Consider the following 20,619-nt stretch of genomic DNA (forward strand, 5'->3'; position numbering starts at 1 on the left):
GGGGGTGCCTAACATTTTGGCACCCCCAAGTGACTTTGCCTTTCCATGTCTTTTAAAGGACATGTAAAGCCTACATCTGCCTACAATGTATATCAGATGGGCATGCCTCCCCCACCCAAATGGCATTATTTGTACTGCATATATCTCCTCCTTTTGCCAGCAGCATCACATTTTCCTAAAGCAAATAGCAGCTTTCACCCGGCGGCCATTTTTCCTCTGATACATAATCAGATACATTTAAATCTGCAAGCAGCATACAAAGACCCTTATTCAGCATACATTTCATCAAGAATGCAGTCTCACACAGGCAAAACTGTTTCTGAAAAAACTGTTTCTATGGGAACCAGCAATGCCATCTCTTTACTGGCTGCTAGACTGGAGGGCATGTTTAGTAATTTGAGCTTAGAACAACTGAGCATGTTTGGCAAGCCAGAAATCAAAGCAAATACCCAAGGGGGTGGTTTACAGGAGGAGAAGGAAATCTAAGTGATTAAGGAGGTGCTGAAGCCTTACTATTAACCTCTGGACAGCCAGAGTGGCAGGTACTGAAAGATTTCACAGAGGCTGTTCACTGATTAAATTTTCGTGTGTGGGTTTTACATGTCGTTTATTAGATACTGCACCTTTAATACACATCAGTTTTTAAAAAAGATTTATTTATCTAACTCTATTATTTGCTCTTACAGTACTTCAGCTACCAAGAAGTGCATGTAAATGCAGGATAGATTACATTAACTTTGTTGGAGCCTAAGTTGGCTTTTGCAATGACCAGGCTAAAACAGCAGAATATTATGTGGGCATAAGTATTTGTTGACCACTACCTTTTAACAAATGGTTATTCTCAGACAAAATACTTTTGCTCACCCTTCTATGTTCCTCTCTAAAACCATTGTTGCTGGGTCATGGGTCAAAACAAGCACCCAATCCCCACTGAACTCTAACGCAGCATCAAGAACTGAATGAGGTTAAGCAAAGCACTTCCTTGGGATATTTTCAAATGTCACACCACAGTAATTAGCAAGAATAATTTGCAGGAGACTTGAGTCGCATATATTATATAGCCATCATTGTTTCTAATACACAAATACAGAAGTTAATGTATACAGTAACCTACCTTAAAGGAACCAAACACTGAAATGGATTTTGAACACTGGTGTATTGACATCTTACTTTTTACCATTTTTTTTCAGTCCAGTTTTTGCTAGAGGATATGAGGGCTTATTTACAAAGTGGGTGAAAAGTTCTTCTGTAATTTGCCACGTTTCTCGTTATTTTTGCATTATTTCTCAATTTTTCATTGTAATTGCCGACACCAGAAAGCATTGCAGCTTATCTATGACTTACAAAAGTGGACCTAAATTTAGACCTTAATTAGCTAAGTAAATTAAACCTGCAATTTGTTGCAAGTATAGAGGGTCATGCATTGAAACAAATACCATCTGAACAGAGTTTGGACTGGTAGCAATTTCTGCTTTACAATAAATCCTGTAGTTAATTAGCTTTATTTAAAGGGCCTATCAGGAACATATCAGCCACTGGAAAATCAGTATAATACAATATCTGAACAGTGCCTATCTGTGGTATGTGCGTGTGTACATTCTTGTGTAAAATCACACAAAGTGACATAAGCAAAGCAGTTTACTTATTTAAGGTTGTTACGTGTGCACCAACAGAACCTTAATGATAAATGTCAAGCACCTGCTTGTATAGCAATTTCAGTTTATCTAAAAGATTTTACAAAATTTTAGCTAATCCTAAACATGTAAATTGTTCCAAAGTTTGAGAGACTTCATCTATATTGTCCTATATTTATAACAAAATACCTCCTAGAAAAAGCGGAGGCTCCAGACTTTAGACAAAGACAAACAGAGCTTCAGGGTGCACTTGGTACACTTCTATACCAGTCTGGGCTGTGCAAATGACTAGGTTTGCTTCAGTTTCAAAGAGCAATATTCCAAAATGTTAACTTGTTTAAAACAAAGAATGTAAATAACTGAAGATATAGTTTAGAATTAAGGTCAATTCCACTGACCAAAAGCCATGCCAAAGTTTATTATGTGTCTATATTTAAAAATGTTTTTTTTTTTTCATTTTAAATTTAAAACAATAAGTTACCAGAGTTTATTTACATGTCACACCCAAACAATTTTTCCTATCAGGATATATATATAGATATATATATATATTCAATCTTGAGTAGAAGCTGGCAATATTTTGTAGGCTCTTCATTCAGTCACAATACAAAACTTTCATATTATAAAATAAAATTTGCCAAATCCATTTAGGAAAATGATAATAAATTGCTTTTACATAATGCAATATGCTTAAATCCTCATAAGAGAAGTACAATCATTCATCTTCATTGGAGTTATCCTGTCCGGCTCCTTCAGGTCGGTCTTCTCCTCGATCTATAAGTGAACAACAAATATATATTTTTTCTGTGCATTTCATTATGTACATGTTTACATGATGTATGAGCTATCACACAAAAAAATTATTTTGTTTAATGCCGCAATTTTCTCCCGACCCTCTAATAGTTGCCGATGTTTCCTTCCTGGTCATTTCTATTATGACTGTAACTGAACACTAAGTCCAAATAAACACGGAAGGGGAAAAGCTGGATAAAGAAGCATAGGTCAAGCTCACTGCATTAAATGTGCTATTAATCTGTACAAAGTTCTCACATACAATAGTATCTGATCTTTATACAAAATGTAATATTTGAAGAGGAAAACTTAAATATAGTTTACAGTTTTTAATTTACTGCTTTTATTTAAAGGGCAAAATTCTACAACTTGCTCTTTTTATTTTGTTTAAAGATCAGAAACCATATACTGTTACAAATATGCAATAATAGGAAAACTTAAGAAGGAACAAATCATTTTTCACATCACTGAATTACTGAAATACCAGTGTTGCTAAAAGGCAAGGCCTTTTATTCTGAGGTTTGTTTGCATGCTTGTCTTTGATTTAAGATATTAAATACTATAATACCACAAAATACTGTATTTTGGTGATTTTATGGCATGTTCTATTTTACATATTTCTGAAGAGGTTGGGGTTGTTTTCTCTGGAAAAAAGGAGCTTGCAAGGGGACATGATTACTCTGTACAAGTACATTAGGGGGGATTATAGGCAGATAGGGGATGTTCTTTTTTCCCATAAAAAAATTCAACGCACCAGGTCACCCCTTTAGATTAGAGGAACGGAGCTTCCATTTGAAGCAGCGTAGATGGTTTTTCACGGTGGGGGCAGTGAGGTTGTGGAATGCCCTTCCTAGAGATGGGTTTATTTGGATGGGTTGAACTTGATGGACTCTGGTCTTTTTTCAACCCTATGCAACTATGTAACTATTTATATTTATGGTATTCAGGTTGAAAATATGCTGCAAGTGTGGAGGTGATATATTTAGGATTTTTAAAAAATAGTTATAAAAAAAATGCTATTTTCAGTTTGGTAGCATAAAGACATTTACCCATTCCAGATTTATCACAATGTGCACTTTCCAAAAATATATGGTTTCCTGGAAAAACCTACTGTTAGTGGAATTTTCGGCCTTTCAGTCTAAAGTATGACCATATCTGGAGAAGTGATAACAAATTTGGGTGTTTAATGGTGCGAGTTTTTGATTAAGTCAGAAATCTGACTTAATCTGCATATTTGGTATTGGCACCTTAGGGAGACATGGGGAAGTGCATTTAAAGTGAGAGGAGGCAGCAAACCCAGATGTGCCACTAACAGTGGACACCTCTAACCTTAAATGTAACTGCAGTACATGCTTCATTAACTAATAAGTTGAGAATAAATTGAGATCAACTGGTCTACTATAGGCCTGTTAGTCTGACGTCAGCAGTAGGAAAGATTTTGGAAGGGGTAATAAGGGATAGGGTACTTGAATACATTGCAGTTCACAATACTATAAGTTTGTGCCAGCATGGTTTTATGCGTAACAGATCTTGCCAGACTAATTTAGTCGCCTTTTATGAGGAGGTGAGTAGGAACCTCGATGCTGGAATGGCAGTTGATGTCATCTACTTGGACTTTGCTAAAGCATTTGATACTGTACCTCACAGAAGGTTAATGATCAAATTGAGGAAATATTGGCCTAGAACATAATATTTGTAATTGGATAGAGAACTGGCTGAAGGATAGAGTACAAAGAGTGGTGGTAAATGGAACATTTTCTAATTGGACCAGTGTGGTTAGTGGAGTACCGCAGGGGTCAGTCCTTGGTCCTTTACTTTTTAACTTGCTTATTAATGACCTGGAGGTGGGCATAGAGAGTATTGTATCTATTTTTGCTGACGACACTAAATTGTGCAAAACTATAAGTTCCATGCAGGATGCTGCCACTTTGCAGAGCGAAAATTGGAAAACTGGGCAGCAAACTGGAAAATGAGGCTCAATGTTGACAAGTGCAAAGTTATGCAATTTGGTAGAAATAATATAAACGTGAACTATCTACTGAATGGTAATGTGTTGAGGGTATCCTTAATGGAGATGGATCTAGGGGTTTTTGTAGATAACAAGTTGTCTAATTCAAGGCAGTGTCATTCTGTGGCTACTAAAGCAGGTGGTTTTTCACGGTAAGGGCAGTGAGGTTGTTGAATGCCCTTCCTAGAGATGTGGTAATGGCAGATTCTGTTAATGCCTTTAAGAGGGGCCTGGATAAGCTTTTGAACAAGCAGAATATCCAAGGCTATTGTGATACTAATATCTACAGTTAGTATTAATGGTTGTATATATAGTTTATGTATGTGAGTGTATAGATTGGTAAGTATAGGTTGTGTGTGCTAGGTTTACTTGGATGGGTTGAACTTGATGGACTCTTTTTTCAACCCTATGTAACTATGTAACATACATATTGTACACAAGTCAGATTTTTAAGCCAGGCCTTGAAGTAGTTTTAACAGATAATATTTTTGTGACAGGTTAAATGTTGTATTTTATTGCCACTTTTTTTTTTTATTTCTTAGGTGTGTTTCACCTATAACCTTATATTTATGAAACTTTATAGAACAGTTATGTGTTTTGTAATTCTTCTCTTTTGACAATACTTTTACTCTACTTATTTTGTTCATCAACTCTAACCAGCAAATTCAATTTTAATTTATACAGGGTTGTGGAGTCGGAAGCAATTTTAGGTACCTGTTGCAGTTGAAGGATTTATGTAGAGACTCCACAGTCCATTTATATTACTGTCACCCAAAAAAATAAACTGAAGTTCTTTGAATTGCAAATTCTTTAGACTCTCTGCGGCCTGCAATGCCTGTTACCAGTGTCATAATTTTTTTCGTACCTGCCCGTATATGGTTGAGTGAAGCCAACATTCTTAGCATGAAAGATGCTGGGACTGTAATAGTGTTTCTTGTTTCTTCCAGCATTAACTCATTCCGTGAAATCACCTGGTCATAAAGAAAATATGAAATAAAAATTTAAAATTCTAATCCACAGGACATAAATTCAAGCATAGAAAGCTATAGATGCAATAGGGCTTGCTGCTGCACTGGTAATATATATATTTATTATATAGTGATAATAATGCACCCCCTGTTGTAAAATATAGGGCTATATATATTTCACTAAAATTACTCTAATTATGTAATACAAAACAATAAGCTATCCATTGGAGTTGAAAAAATTATGTACTCACTCCACAGCCCTGGGTAAAGACAGAAAACACTCCAAAGCATTTGACCTATGTTTCAAAATAGCCTATTCTTACACAAAGCTGCATGTAGAGAATTTGCTGAAAAACTGTACAGAAGTTTTATTTGATTATAGTTAGAAAAATTCTCATTTAAAGGGGATATATTGTGTAAAAAACAACATTGTGCCAAAGAATTGTACTCCTCTAAATATAGAAGGATTGTGCTTAAAAAAGTAGTGTTTCAGGCTGATTTATTGAAAAATTCTCTTAAAACCCCACTAATCCCACCAATATCTTCCAATTCCTGTTGCTTCCTTTTTTCAGGCTGTGCAGGAGGGCCAGCAGCACTTAGCACACTGCACTGTAGGATAGGAGCCAGTCAGCAGCTAGGCTGATCCAATAGGGAACTTAATCTGTTCTTTCCTTGTGTGACTGCAGGGCTGTGATTTGCTATCCCCCTCCTACTGTGCAGTTAGGGCATTCCCAACAGACATTTGAAACACAGGGACCTAAGCAGATCAATACAGAGCTTCAATAAAGGGGCCATTTTTACAGATAGATTTTTTGCCCAGAGTTAAACCAGCACCATATATTTTCCACAATTGCCTTAATTGCTATAAATGGCATTATTTTCATTTTTTCCTACATGTCTGATTTCTTTGCTTCTTTATTTGCAACAGATTAAGCTCATTGAATTGTAATTTGGTACCAAGCTAGAAATTATAATAGTATAAAGTATGAACCTTTCATTTGAAGCAGTGAAAATGGTTCTTCACAGTGAGGTTGTGTAATTTCCTGCTGGTGATGTAGTGTTGTCAGATTCTATTAAAGCCTTTAAAAGGAGAAGGAAAGTCATTTTGGCATTTTACTGCCAATATATTTGGCACATTAGTGCCACTTAGAATGCTATATTTATTGGCCAGAAAACTTTATCATACTGGAGTAAAGAGCCCTAGAAACTTTCTCTAATTGCAGCTGTCATTTTAGCTTGGTGTTCATAGCTTCCTGTTTGCAGTCTAGCCATTATAGCTCAGATCACACATTCCTAAGGGTGGGGGGAGTGAGTTTTATGAATTCTTATGGGAGGGGAGAGCAGGAGAAGGGAGAGAGGAAAGAACTGCACAGACTCTGGAAATGAAGGATTTTTCTGAGAGAGAAGTCAGATCCCCTAACAACATGTTTACAAAAAAAAAGGAGACAAGAAATCCCGTGTTTCTTTTGATAGAGGACTCAGTGCAGTGTTTCTGTGAGTGCTTATGGCTGTATTTACATAGACCTTTCTGATAAAGCTTACTTAGTTTTTACCTTTCCTTCTCCTTTAAGAGTGGCTTTGATGATTTCTTGGACAGGCATATTATCCAAAGTTATAGTGATATTGAGATGATCGGTTAGTTTAGTATAAGTATCTGTATATCATGTTAAATATATATGACTGTACAAATAGGTCTGTATTATAATATATTCGTTTTAGCAATCAGTATTACCTCTTCAGCAAGTCTCCAGTTAAAGCATTTGTCTTGTTCAAGAGGAGACCATATCTTAATATTGTAGTCTATTCCAGATGATGCTAAAACTAAAGAAAAAGGATGAGCAGGTTCATTAATAATCAGTTCTTTATGACATAGCAATGATAAAACTGTATCATGTAAGAGATCTGATTTAAGAAAATATATTTGATAACAAAGCTGATATTAAACTAAGGTGAATGAGCAAACCTTCTAAGCATTAACCTATAATTAAGAATGTATTATTGCAAATAATATTTACATAATTTTATTTGTTAATTGTTTAACAAATTATTCTGTAGAACAAGTTTACCATCAAAAGACAATTTTGTCTAATGAGCCCCTGTAACTGTAATATATGGGCCCTTCTGTCATAATGAACTTAATATACTAAACAGTACAGTACTAGAAAGATGAAGCACATGCACACGTTTACTTGTCAGTTTGCACAAAATAAACATCTTATAGAGCGCTGAGAAATATGTTGGGGTGTTATAAATGTCTTAATAAAAGTATAATTATCTTGCCCTGTGAAATATAACAATGTCTTACAAACCTGTAAAATTGTGACTATTATGCTATAGTCTAGCTCAGGAAAAATGTAGTACTATCATTTAATAACAGCAGATAAGACACATTGGTTAGACCTTTGTTTATCACAATAGGGAGGTGTATTTATTGACATAAATGTGTTTTTTAACCTTTTGTTGCAGATTAAATTAAAAATATATTTTATAAAGCCCCACCTCTTTGTGGTATCCAATTAAATATTTGCAATTTCAGCTAGTGAGGACACTAAACATCTAGGTCTTCCAGTACAGTTTAATTCACAATGAAGAGAAATACACAAATTACCAAAATAAAACTTAAAACATCTCTTACTTGGGTCATATGGGTGTGGCTGCAGACAGTTTACCACATGATTATCAGCTTCTAAAAGCATTAAATGATTTGCTGTATGCCGATCCCAGATGAAGATGTGACCACAATCAGATCCACTCATGACAAAGTTTTTGCCCCAAAATGCAGCCTCTTTAATCTGTAAAAAAATTGCAAGAGTATAAACAATGAACAGTGACTAACAATACTGAACTTTAACTGAGAAAGGAAGATTTATGTACTTGCCGTTAAATCCTTTTCTCTATAGTCGTCAGGGGGACACAGGAACAGTGGGGTAAAGGGCCCCTCCTACCAGGAGACAGGACACTGCAGTGATGTCAGAACTGTTGCTCCTTCCTCTCTCCTTTTACCCCCTTGCTTATCCAACAGGGCTCAGGGCTTTCAAAGATTCTCAAACAGGAAATGCATAACTTGTATATAACTAACTTACACACATGGTTGAAAACAACTCAAGAAGAAGTTCTGGGAGGGAAGTCCTGTGTCCCCCTGACGACTATAGAGAAAAAGATTTAACAGTAAGTAGATAAATCTTCCTTTCTCTTACGTCTAGGGGGACACAGGAACAGTGGGACATACCAAAGATGCCCCTGGAGTAAGGGAGGGAGGAACTTAGGTAGACACTGTTGCTTGGAGGATTTTTCGGCCAAGGGCCGCCTCTGTGGACAGGTAGGTGTTGAATTGGTAAAATTTTGTGAAGGTGTGTAAGGAGGCCCAAGTAGCCGCTTTGCAAACCTGATCAGCAGATGCCATATGTCTGTGAGTCCAGGAGGCTCGTAATGCTCCCGCAGTCGCGAGGGAGGAGTCCTCCTTTTTGCCAGGTAAGACCGTCTAATTGCTTCCGTAATCCAGTGGGCAAGTGTGGTCTTGGTAGCGGGTAGACCCTTTTTGGGGCCCGAAGGGAGCACGAACGGGGCATCTGACCTTCTAAAGAATTTGGTACGAGAGACATAGGTTCTTAGTGCTCTGACTACATCTAGGCGGTGCAGCTTAGCCTCCTTCTCGTTGCGTGGATTGTTGCAAAATGGGGGAGGCTGATATCTGTGTTAATGTGGAAGGGGGAGACTACCTTGGGAAGAAACCCAGGCCGGTATGCGGTATAATTTTCAGCTCCGAAACATGCCGTATGGAGGATATGACTACGAGAAAGGCTGTCTTCCAGAATAAAACCCAAAGGTCAGGGTTTCAAATGGAGGCTCGATGAGGGCATTGAGGACAAGGTTTAGGTCCCATGGGGGAACCGGGTGTCTGAAGGGGGGGCTTGATCCTGGAAACCCCCTGTAGAAAGGTGCGTATATCGTCATGGAGGGCTATGCGTTCCTGGAACAGAATCGAGAGAGCGAAAATCTGGGATTTTAATGATCCAAGACAGAGCCCTGTCGGAATGTTGAAATCCCGAAACGTAAGATTGCGCTGGTCACACCAAGCCCAGTAACAGTTCCATGTTCTATGGTAAATCTTGGAGATGGAAGGTTTTCGAGCACTGATCATAGTTTGAATGATGGTCTCTGAAAAACCTTTTTCCCTCAGGATAGAGGCCTCAAGAGCCAACCCGTTAAGGCAAAGAGTTGTGGTGCCAGATCGGGCCCTGACTGAGAAGGTCGTCTCGCAGTGGTAATGGTACTGGAGGTTCCAGGGAAAGGGCCAGTAGGTCTGAGTACCAGGATCTCCTGGGCCAGCACGGGGCGACTAGGATGACTGTGGCTGTCTCTCTGCTTATCTTTTTGAGTACCCGTGGGAGCATGGGAAGGGGCGGAAAGACATAGGCCAGCCGAAAGTGCCATGGAATGGTCATTGCATCTATTCCGGCCCCCAGAGGGTCCTGGCACCTTGCGAGGAAGGCGGGGACCTTTTTCGGTTGTGCCTTGTGGCCATCAAGTCGATTTGCGGCATGCCCCACTGGTCCACTAGAAGGTAAAACGCGTCTGGGTGGACTTCCCACTCCCCGGGATCTACTCAATGTCTGCTTAGGAAATCCGCCTCCAGGTTTGACACCCCTGGGATGTGTATGGTGGACAAGTGAGCAATATTGTGTTCCGCCCAGATCAGGATGGGAGTTACTTCCCTGTTGACCGCCTTGCTTCGCGTGCCCCCCTGTCGATTGATTTAAGCAACGGCGGTGGCGTGTCCGTCTGAATGCGCACCGGTTTGTGCCTGACAAGGTCCTGCCATGACTGGAGCGCAAGGCGAACGGCTCTGATCTCCAGAAGGTTGATCAGCAGTTGGGATTCCTGCCGAGACCAGTATCCCTGAGCTGATCTCCCCTGAAAGGTCGCTCCCCGTCCCTGGAGACTGGCATCTGTAGTGACCACCTGCCAAGTCGGTTCGGTGAATGTCCGATCTTGAGATAATCGGTGGGGGAGAAGCCACCAAGATAGTGATCTCTTTGTGCCTGACGGTAGGGAGATCCGTTGGTGCAGGGATAGTCTGCGCCACTTCCTGAGAATTAGTGTCTGAAGTGGGCAAAGGTGAAACTGGGCAAATGGGACTGCCTCGATGGCCGATACCATCAGTACCAGGACTCTCATGCAAGACTGTACTGTCGGTTTTGCCGTTGTCTTGAGTTGACGGATGAAACTCTACAATTTGAGCTGTTTCTCCTCTGGTAGGTGTCGAAATGGAGACCCAGGAAGGTCATCCGTTGGCTGGGTGTAAGGGAGGACTTCAGAAAGTTTATGGTCCACCCAAATTCCTGAAGGGTCTGGATGGTGAGCTGAACGTGGTGTTCGGCCAGTTCATTTGAGCCACCCTTGATGAGAAGGTCGTCAAAGTACGGAATAATAGATACACTGCGGACACGGAGGTGTGCTGCCATTAAAGACATGACCTTCGTAAATACCCTTGGGGCCGATGAGAGGCCGAAGGGTAGAGCAACAAACTGATAGTGTTGGTTCTGGAAGGCGAACCGCAGGAACTGGTGGTGCTGAGGATGAATAGGAACATGCAGGGAGGTATCCCTGATGTCCAGGGATGCCAAGAACTCTGCAGGTTCCATGGCGCGAATAACTGAGTGAAGTGATTCCATTTTGAACCGGTGGTAGGTAATCCACTTGTTCAGCTTCTTCAGATCTAAGATTGGCCGGAAGGATCCGTCCTTCTTGGGCACAATAAAGAGGTTTGAGTAGAACCCGTGAAAACGAAGCCTGCCCCCTAGGCTTTTGGACCCCTGTATAATCGGTACATAGTCAGAAAGAGGCGGCCTTGTCCCCTGTAGGTTTGGATTGGGGTTTACAGGACTACCCCCCGGGGCCTGAGATATAATTTTTTCCATTTCTTCTCCAAAGAGTCTGGATCCCTTAAAGGGAATGGAAATCAAAGACTTTTTGGAACTGAGGTTGACAGGCCACATTTTCAGCCAAAGGGATCTGCGAGCCGCGACTGAAAGTGCTGAGGAACGTGCCATTAGTTTGGCAGCATCCAGTGCCGCCTCGCCCACAAAAGCATTAGCCTCTAAAATGTTGGAAACTGGGAGACTTGCGCAGGAGAGGAGGCGTCCTGTGTCCATTCTAGAAAGGAATTAGCCCACGCCTCAATGGCCCGACTGACCCAGGCGGATGCTAGGATAGGAAGAAGGGCTCAGCCTGAGGCTGAAAAAGCGGCCTTGAGGAAAGCCTCAAGCTTTTTGTCGGTAGGGTCGAAGCATCAGGTACCGGAAGGCTAGTGGCCTTAGATAGCCTGGACACTGGGGCGTCGACAACTGGAGCTACGCTCCATTTGTCAATTAATTCCTTAGGAAAGGGGTACTGCCTAATAAAGCGTCTGGTGACCTGAAACCTGAAGCCTTGTGGTGTTTCTTGAAGAGACTCTTAGTCTTACCTGGGGCAGAATCTTCTCCTTCAATTTGTAATACCTCCAGTGTCGCCCGAATTAGGTGGTTAACATTAGAGGAAGTGTTAGGGGTACTCTCTGCCCCTTTAGAGTCAGAGTGTGCTGATCAGAACACTTCTCCTTTGCTAGCCTCATCCTCAGATAGGGAGGGGCTAGAAGTAAAAACCCTCAGGGCCGGGTCCAATCTACCAATATCACACTTGCGCTTAGCCAAGGGTGCTGGAATATCGGACAATCTTTACAACATTTTATCAATTGTGGAAGCCAGTTGAGGTATACATTGTAGACCTGATAGGGAATTAGATAATGAGACGGCCCATGCTAGTGCATCAGAGGAGGCCTGTGCGATTGGGGCCCCTGCAGGGGAAGGCCCTGCAATGGGTTGATCAGTGGAGCCCAGCGAGGGACTCTCAAGGGAGACTGAAGCCTGGTGTGAGCTGCAGTCAGGGCAAAGTGGGCTGGATTGGCCCTCCTTAAACTTGGTAAGGCACTTAGTGCAGACAAAAAAGGACACCATGGGTGAATTTTTCCTGCCTCCCTTAGAAAATAAATCCCCTCTGCCTTCAGCCATGTCTGTAGATAGAGAAGGTATACTTGCCACCTAGGATCTTAGCCCCTGGTGAGAGGTCACTAAATTTGCCTCAGGCTGTGTGGATGGCTGTGGTGCAGAGCGCGCCAAGGAGAGCAGCCGTAACCCCAGTGACGCGCGTCAGTAAGGCGGTCCCTCCCCCTCCGACATGAGTGCGCACCAGTTAGGCGTGGATTCATGACGTCATAGGTGTGTGCTCGCGCGCGTGCGATTACCCGTGTCGCATGTAATGGCTAAAGGCAGTGGAGCTAGGGAGAAGGCCGCTTACCTCATGGAGGAGAACTTGTGCAGGGCACTTGTCTCCTCGGCTGTCAGGGGTACCCAGTTCTGCCCCAAGGGAACTGCCTAAACAGGCGTTCGGTAACACCCAAGCTAGTGGTTGCGCAAAGTGGGAAGTCCCACGGAGGGGGCTGACACTTAAAGCACAGAAGAGTTACTGGATCTGGTCTCACCCCTGTTGTCAGAGCTATTCGCTGACCGATGTGGTCCTTGTGCAGAGCCTCTCTAGAGGCTAGTCCTAACCTCCTGTGACGAGGACACTTGAAAAGCTGAGCCCTGTTGGCTAAGCAAGGGGGTAAAAGGATAGAGGGAGGAGCAACAGTTCTGACATCACTGCAGTTTCCTGCCTCCTGGTAGCAGGGGCCCTTCACCCCACTGTTCCTGTGTCCCCCTAGACATAACAGAAATAATAGTGAGTGAATTATTACCCTGTAATCCTCGATCTTCTCTGACTCTGGCAGGCACATTTATAAGAATATGGGAGATATGTTCCTAGGCACTTCTAGGAGCGGTCTGCATCAGCAGCCAATGCAGAGTGTCGGTGCTAAGAAGTGGCTCGTGTGGGACATGTTACTTACCACCCCTTTTGATGTTGCTATCAGTGGCCTCAGACCATGTGTCCTTTTTTATGTGCCTTGCTTGGTGGCAAGTTTTGAAATCACAGAGACACAGTTTTAATGCAAGAAGAGCCTCCTGCAGACTAGCAGTCCACATGGGGCTACCAAACAGCCAATCACTGCCATATTTAGCATTCCCAAAAAACTTTTCATGTTTGTGTGGTTCACCACCACTTTTTTACATCTGTGTGTGGGTCTCAAGTATGTTGGGGATCTCTGTTCTATATATATATATATATATATATTATATATATATATATATATATATTTCTAAGAGAGCATCTTGTCACAGAACCTCTGACAGTAAGCAGAACTGATGAGTGACATTTTTGCCACAAAAAAAACACTCCAATGAAAACGAAAAAACACTCCAATGGCTGCAAAAAAGAAGTTGTGCAATTAAAAAAAAAAAAAAAAAAGTCGCCCCCGTGAAAGACATATTTGAGAGGTAAAAGCAGATAGGGCGATTTCAAGCCTTTTGCTTTCTAAGAATTTTGTGCCATTAAAAAATGCTCACAATCACTCCCATTCAAAGTAAATGGGAATCACCACAAAATAGCTTGTGATGTTAACGGACAGACAGACATTGCTCAAAAACGCATCATTACGAGTGTTTGAAAGATACTTACACTGACAGCAAAGGCCACTTAGCGGCAATTATCATTTACTTATTTTTGTCCCTATTCCAGGGGTACCCTTGCTTAGATATCTTTCAAACACTTAACTACTGACAAAGGGTATTCTCCTACTATAACATTTAGCACTCCAATTTTTCACCACCTCTTTTAAATTCCCCCCTTCTACAAAGATCCTTATTCTTTCAATACATTTCACCATTAAAACTGAGATTGTGTTAGAGATCTTTTAAAGCGGTAGTATATCATCTTGGATCTTTTAAAGCGGTAGTATATCATCTTGTTCAAATTATTTCAATAAACAGAGCTTGGAATGAACATAAGAGGTCAATCATGAAAAATCTTGGGTTTTTATAATATCTTGATATAAACACGACAAAAGGAAAAAGGTTCTTGCAAGGCAGAACTACTTCTTATCACTGATATTCTAGTTACCTACCTTGCAAGAATCATGGAGGAAAAAATTAGAGTAAGGGGTTTTTCAAAAGAGCTAAAATAGAGGGATGAAATAAAACTAAGAGAATACTTTTTGTCAGTAGGTATTGTATTTTGTCACCCTTTAGAAGTAATACAGACTAAGCAGTTGCAATGTACCATATACAAAACATGGAACTGCAACAGATGCTGAGGTAAGAGTTGCAATTATTCTGTAAGGGAGATCTTTGGATAAGGCAGTTGCGAACCTTGGTCACTTGCAACGTTGCTGAGCTGTTGACTTAATTTAAACTACTAAGTGCTCAGAAATATACAGGACCCTTGTAAAAAGCTGCTAAAATATTCTCTCCACATAAGGCCAGGAACAGGTATTTGAGCATTCCAAATGCATGCATGTTCCTAGCTTAGTATTACTTCTGGGATTTAAAGTGATACTGATGCATTCCTGTGAAAAACTGGAATGTGTCAGCAGCAGAATGTAATACTAAGCAACTTTCCTATTGATTAATCAATTATTTTAAACTATTTAAAAGTTATCTGTAAATGTAATTTCTATTGAAAGCAGTATCTGTAATATATATTCTCTCCCCACTGCTAGTCTGACTCCTGAAACAATGTAGAAAAAGCCAGCTGATAAAGTCAGAAGCAGGATTGCAAAGAAAAGGCAATACTGGTTTCAAATGCAATTAACAGTAGCTTTAAAAACAGCAATTTTTTTTTAATATTTCAAATTTTATTGCACTTTGTAAGAACATAAACATTCCTTACCATTGTTCGTGAATTCCGGTGACCTTTGTACACTATTTTTGAGGAGGGCTGATGTACATTTTGCATGTCCATCTCTTCTAGCTCTTTTCTTTCTTTTCTTCTTCTAAAGAGCTCCTGGATACGAGCTGCTGCAGTTCTCCTTGTAATTTATGAAAATAATACAAAGAGGAGCAAGGCTTATGTTATCATATGATGCATCCATTTTTTAAATCTAAAGGTGAGGAATATATTAAGAGCAATTTGGATTATAACAAGTATATAGAGTAACTGAACTTTGTCTTATCATCTTTCACTCTGTGGAAAGGGAGCATGTACCCCCATTGAAACTTGCAAAGAAGGTGGTGTGTTGATCAGGTAAGCAATGCATGTTAGTATAATTCACCTATTTGTTGTGCTCTATGCTCCCGTTTTATCATTTTGACCTGAAACATTTCCATTTTGGATAACTGGGGATATACACAAGAAGTAACCAAACTTTAATGGTAAATTCAGATGCAAATGTAACCAACAATTATTAAGCACCTTTTTGATTTGGACTAATATAAATCTAATATAAATATCCCATGCATTACATTTACATGAATAATATATTTAACAAACATAAAATATTCACAAGCCATTAGCTTTTTCTTTACATTTAATTATCATTTCCTTACCTCAGAACTGTTAGCACCAGATCAAACATGCATTAAATAAAGGACATACCATGCTTTCTCTGCTCCAAAGTATACTAGAAAATTATATTTTCATTGCTACTGCATATACAACAAAGACAAGAAACATTGACACACAAAAGCTTAAACACATTTTTGTTTTTGCTTATGTGCCCCAAAAATACAATCATTTAACCCCTTATATGCATGCTCTGGAAGAGAAAATTTAGTTTACATCCTAATGGACCAGTATAAATAACTGGTTGACCTGTATACATATCAACAAGAGGTTTCACCAGTGTCTAGATGCAATCATAGACTAACTCCTGAAATCCTTGCATAGCCCAGTATGTCTTATATGTGACCAGCCAAACTGAAAAACTGTTGAAAATAATAGTGGTTAAATAATATTCATATAAAGATAAAGAAAATAAATATTTCCTTGGGATTCCTAGGGGTAAAGGGTCATAAGCAAAGACATAGCAGTGGCTTTTACACCACAAAACAGCAAATTCTTTTGATTCAGCCAAATGTTGGATTCCTCCATGAAGAGATCATTTAGAGATCCTATTTGCCGAAACACTAAATATATGGCCGGATCATGCAAAAGAGCTAGAAATCATTTGACTACTTTTACCCCTAGATTCAGAACATACCTGAACATATTTAATTTATATATATTTTTTAGGGAAAGCACTGCAAATAAACTAATGGTGTATATGTCATTGTGTAGTGATGAGGTACAATTTTTTTTTTTTATTATTCCCCCTTTCCCCAAAGAGAGCATGGGTCAAGATAGGGTGCACATAATTTGCTTGTGAGGGGTGTGACAGATGTCTCTGCAATGGGTGTAAGTTATGGGGTCCTTAGGGACCCCCAACTTCACATAACAGTGAAGTTCTTCACGTAACAGTTCTTTTTGGAACCCTCTTTACCTAACCCTAAGTTAGGCTTATGTGCACCTGTAAACGGTTTTAGTACACTGCCTCCATGAAAAAATTTATAACCAAAAAACATGGAATGCAAAGACAGAAGCTTTGGAGTCAAGTATGAGAAATGCTTCTATAGATTTCGTCCTAACCCACATAATGGTTAAGTGTGAACTCTGCTTGCTTTTGTTATTCCCTGCTTAACTGTTCATAAGGAAAGTGTGGTTGAGCTACTAACCCTCAGCTGGAATTGGGCTAGATGGACCCATGTGTGTCTTTTACAAAGGAAAAAAAATCAAAGGAAAAATTCTATATTAAATAAAATTAGGTATAGCTGAATTCCTTTTCATCTTTTGATGAATATAGCCAAAGGCTTCTAGGAAGTATGACTTCCTTAAAGTACTGTTAAGACTTTTATTGACACTGCATCAGTATCTTAAAGGAAAAGTAACACTGAAATTTTTTAAGTAAAAAATCTATTCTACCCTCCTCCAATAATTTCCCTATCCTTCCCAGCATTTATTATTTTAAATGCTTTATTAGAAAATACCTTGTAAAAACGTTGCACCCGGTCATTTCAAATACCGCAATACGGCGATCCAGAAGATGCAGAATCCACTATGCTACGATCGACATCTCCTCCTAGCCTTCCTTCTGTACAAGAAGGAGTCGGGCTAGGAGGAGATGTTGATCATCGTATAGTGGATTCTGCATCTTCTGGATCGCCGTATTTGAAAATTTTAGTGTTACTTTTCCTTTAACCTAAATTAAAAACAATGGTACTTAAATTTAATGGGCAAGTTTTTGCCCTTCAACTGACACAGAATGTAGAACATATGTTCTGTGGATAAAAAGTTTTAAACTAACACCAACTTACACTTACACACACTTTTCTTTGGGGGGGGATGGGCAGTTGTTGCACATGCATAGCATACATACACACATACAAAGTTTGCCACAAGTATTGCCCTAAAAATGTTTAGTGCCAGTGAGATTGATAAATGCACTAATAACGTCTGTTTTTTATTCTGGCAATTTTACTGTTGATTGCTTGTTTGTGCCTGTAGTGCAGTGATACTACTGAAACTGTTCAAAACACCTTTGGTATTCATGTGGGATGATTTATCTTTGTACATACATATAAATGGGATATAAGATGTTCTAGAGTGCAAGTTTTGAGGTTCTTTTTAGAAATGTCATAAACTGCCAACTAATACAAAGTTTTGCAGTTTGGTAATTTGAAGTTGAAAAAAATGTACCCATTTAAATTAGACAGAATGTGTACTTTCCAAAGTACACATGTATATAAGACACAGTGGGAAATATAATGCTGTAAAATTGCAACGTGGGGTCTGCTTTCTCTGATGGGCTATTATGACACATAAAACGCATGGTGCTTATTTGCAGTAACTGAAGTGACCAACATAAACTTTGTGTACATTACTTTTATATTGTGGTCTCTAAAAGTCACATACTTTACTTTGGTAACCCTATGTATATTGCGCATTAAACTTTCCAAAAGACATCTGCCATTCATATTTACACTGATTCCTATGACACGTAAGAGAAAAGATGCTGTAAATTGTACCCTTTGAGGCAAGTCTCAGAAATTTCATAAAAATGTACCTTAGCTTTAAGTTTGATAGTTTGGAGAAGAAGGACATGCTTTACCATTTTGGATTTTGCAGAATGTGTACTTACATAAATATATATATATTTTATATAGGTCTAACTAAAGTAACTGAAGTGAACATCGAAAGCCATAAAAAATGTGTATGCAGTATTTAGTAAGTAGTATTTAGTTGTTACACCCTAGATACATTGGCTATGTTATGCAAAATGAAAACAAACTGTTCAGAACCCCCCTGGCATTTATATTTATGATGTTTTCTCATTGTATAAAAGGATATGTGGGAAATTAGATGCTGTATATTGCAACCTTTAAGGCAATTTTAACAAATTTCATAAAGAACTAACTTGAACAAAGCCTTACAGTTCGGTAGTATACTGCTAGGAAGTTATACAATATGGTCAGAAATCTCCAAATAAACACAGTCATTTAACTGTATTTTTATGTATATTTTTTATGCATATTTTTGTGAATATACATAAGTTCAATAACAAAATGATTCTTTTGAAAGCTTAGGACCTGAAAAACAAAAACAATATAAAAATAAATAGTAAACTAAAAGTCCCCCCCCCCACCCAGAAAATACAGTTGGCACTGAATGCCAATAAAATGTGAATTCTGCTGACACTTAAAGAAATAGAAGGTGCTGCCGTAAGGGAATATATAACAAAACAAAAATACTATTCTGTAATAACAGAATAGAATATAAAAAAGTTGTACAAGTGATTTCATTTAACTATACAGTAACACTATAAAATGAAAATATAATTAAAACTAGTAACACTAAAGTAAGGTTATCTTTAATTACTAATGTGTATGAAGCAACACTATGACAAGGTAACTTATTAATGTGTTAGGCATGCTATGCAGGCTGAAAGCCTAGGGGGAAAAAAAATCAGGTGATTTGAAGTTTATGCTACTCACAGATTTCAAAGGATATTCTAAAGTACTGGCTAAAGTACTGCTAAAGCCACATGGATAATTAGCCAGTGTGACTTTCTCGCATGTAACTAGATCCAGTGAAGAACTAGCTACAGCTGCCAATTAAGATTTAGCATGCAGGGTGGCATGCAGTTAAATGATCTGAGAATGTATATTGTTGCCCGTGGCATATTTGAAAAAGCCTGGGTACTAAAGTAAAGCCATTAGATGCAATGTTTAGTACGCAGGGCATATTGGTTATTGGTAAGATAAAATACTGGTGAGGTGTTGCAGTTTGTGTCACAAAAACGCCACATTAACCAATTAGTAAAAAAACTGCCAGTGAGAAATGCACTTTGTAGTTACCTTGTTAATCTAGTACTAACTGAAGGTCCTCCGACACTTAATCTGGCAAAGTGAAACAGTCAGTCAGATGGTTGTTTGCTAGACCACAGTATCTTTTCAGCATAAGAAGTGAAGGAAAGCTAAAAAAAACATACCGAATTTTTCAATATGTTACAGTGCCTTGGAAAAGTATCCAGACCCTTGACAATTTTGTTTCTCTTAACTAATTAAATAAAACTATTATTGTTCTGTGATTTTTATTTATAATAAAACTTAAAGTTAGTTTTTATATGTAACATATTTAAGGTTAAACATAAAAAATAACAAAAGAAATGTTTATTTAGTCATTTAAACTAAATTCCTTCTAGAGTCACCTTTTGCTGCAATGACAACTGTAAGGCTTTCCAGGTAAATATGTAATAGCTTTGCAAATGATTCAGTAGTAATTCTGGCCCATTATCTAAGGCAGATTTGCTCCATTTTGTTGAGGTTATTTGGATGTTGTTATTTAGCAATATGAGAAAACTGAATACTTTTGCAAGTCACTGTATATTGCAATATTCAGATGGCTTCTTTAATAAAGAATTTTTTTTGCAGTTGTTGTTTGCTTTGTATATAGCACATGAGACATTTTGATTGCCATCCAAATGTACTCCCAGTTCAGTTGAATGCGATATGCTGCAGATTGCCAGTCACCTGTTACTACCAGTGGGAGTAGGTGTTAGCATTTTGTAGGATTTCTATTCAAGTGAATGGGAAGTGTGCAGGGGGGCAAGTGGTAGCTGTATATGCAATGTTATTCCAATGGCAGACACAGGTGGTAACAGGAAGGCATTGTTTCTCATTGATGACTACTCACGTTGTCATCGATGAGACTTGCCTTATGGAGTTTTAATCCCAGATGAGATCGGCATTGATTTGCAATAAGGTGAAGGGGC

The 20,619-nt window shown here is 39.0% G+C and overlaps 1 protein-coding gene across 8 annotated transcripts in view; it reads right to left on the minus strand.

Annotated features, from left to right (window-relative positions):
* Positions 1–590: 590 nt before the first annotated feature.
* The window catches only part of dcaf6 (DDB1 and CUL4 associated factor 6), a 77,502-nt gene continuing 57,473 nt past the window's right edge, over positions 591–20,619 (minus strand). For 5 of the 8 annotated variants that reach the window (XM_012964206.3, XM_012964213.3, XM_012964201.3 and 2 more), the window contains 6 exons: positions 19,703–19,744; positions 15,204–15,342; positions 8,038–8,194; positions 7,135–7,223; positions 5,300–5,405; positions 591–2,408 (listed from right to left, as the gene is read on the minus strand). In XM_012964206.3, the coding sequence (XP_012819660.1) occupies positions 2,350–2,408; positions 5,300–5,405; positions 7,135–7,223; positions 8,038–8,194; positions 15,204–15,342; positions 19,703–19,744 (592 nt within the window). In that variant the 3' untranslated portion in view covers positions 591–2,349. The remainder of the gene's footprint in view (positions 2,409–5,299; positions 5,406–7,134; positions 7,224–8,037; positions 8,195–15,203; positions 15,343–19,702; positions 19,745–20,619) is intronic. The other 3 variants (XM_012964217.3, XM_012964233.3, NM_001079565.1) reach the window with 2 other exon arrangements.

The sequence above is a fragment of the Xenopus tropicalis genome, chromosome 2 (genome assembly GCF_000004195.4).
Source record: "Xenopus tropicalis strain Nigerian chromosome 2, UCB_Xtro_10.0, whole genome shotgun sequence".
NCBI lineage: Eukaryota > Metazoa > Chordata > Amphibia > Anura > Pipidae > Xenopus > Xenopus tropicalis.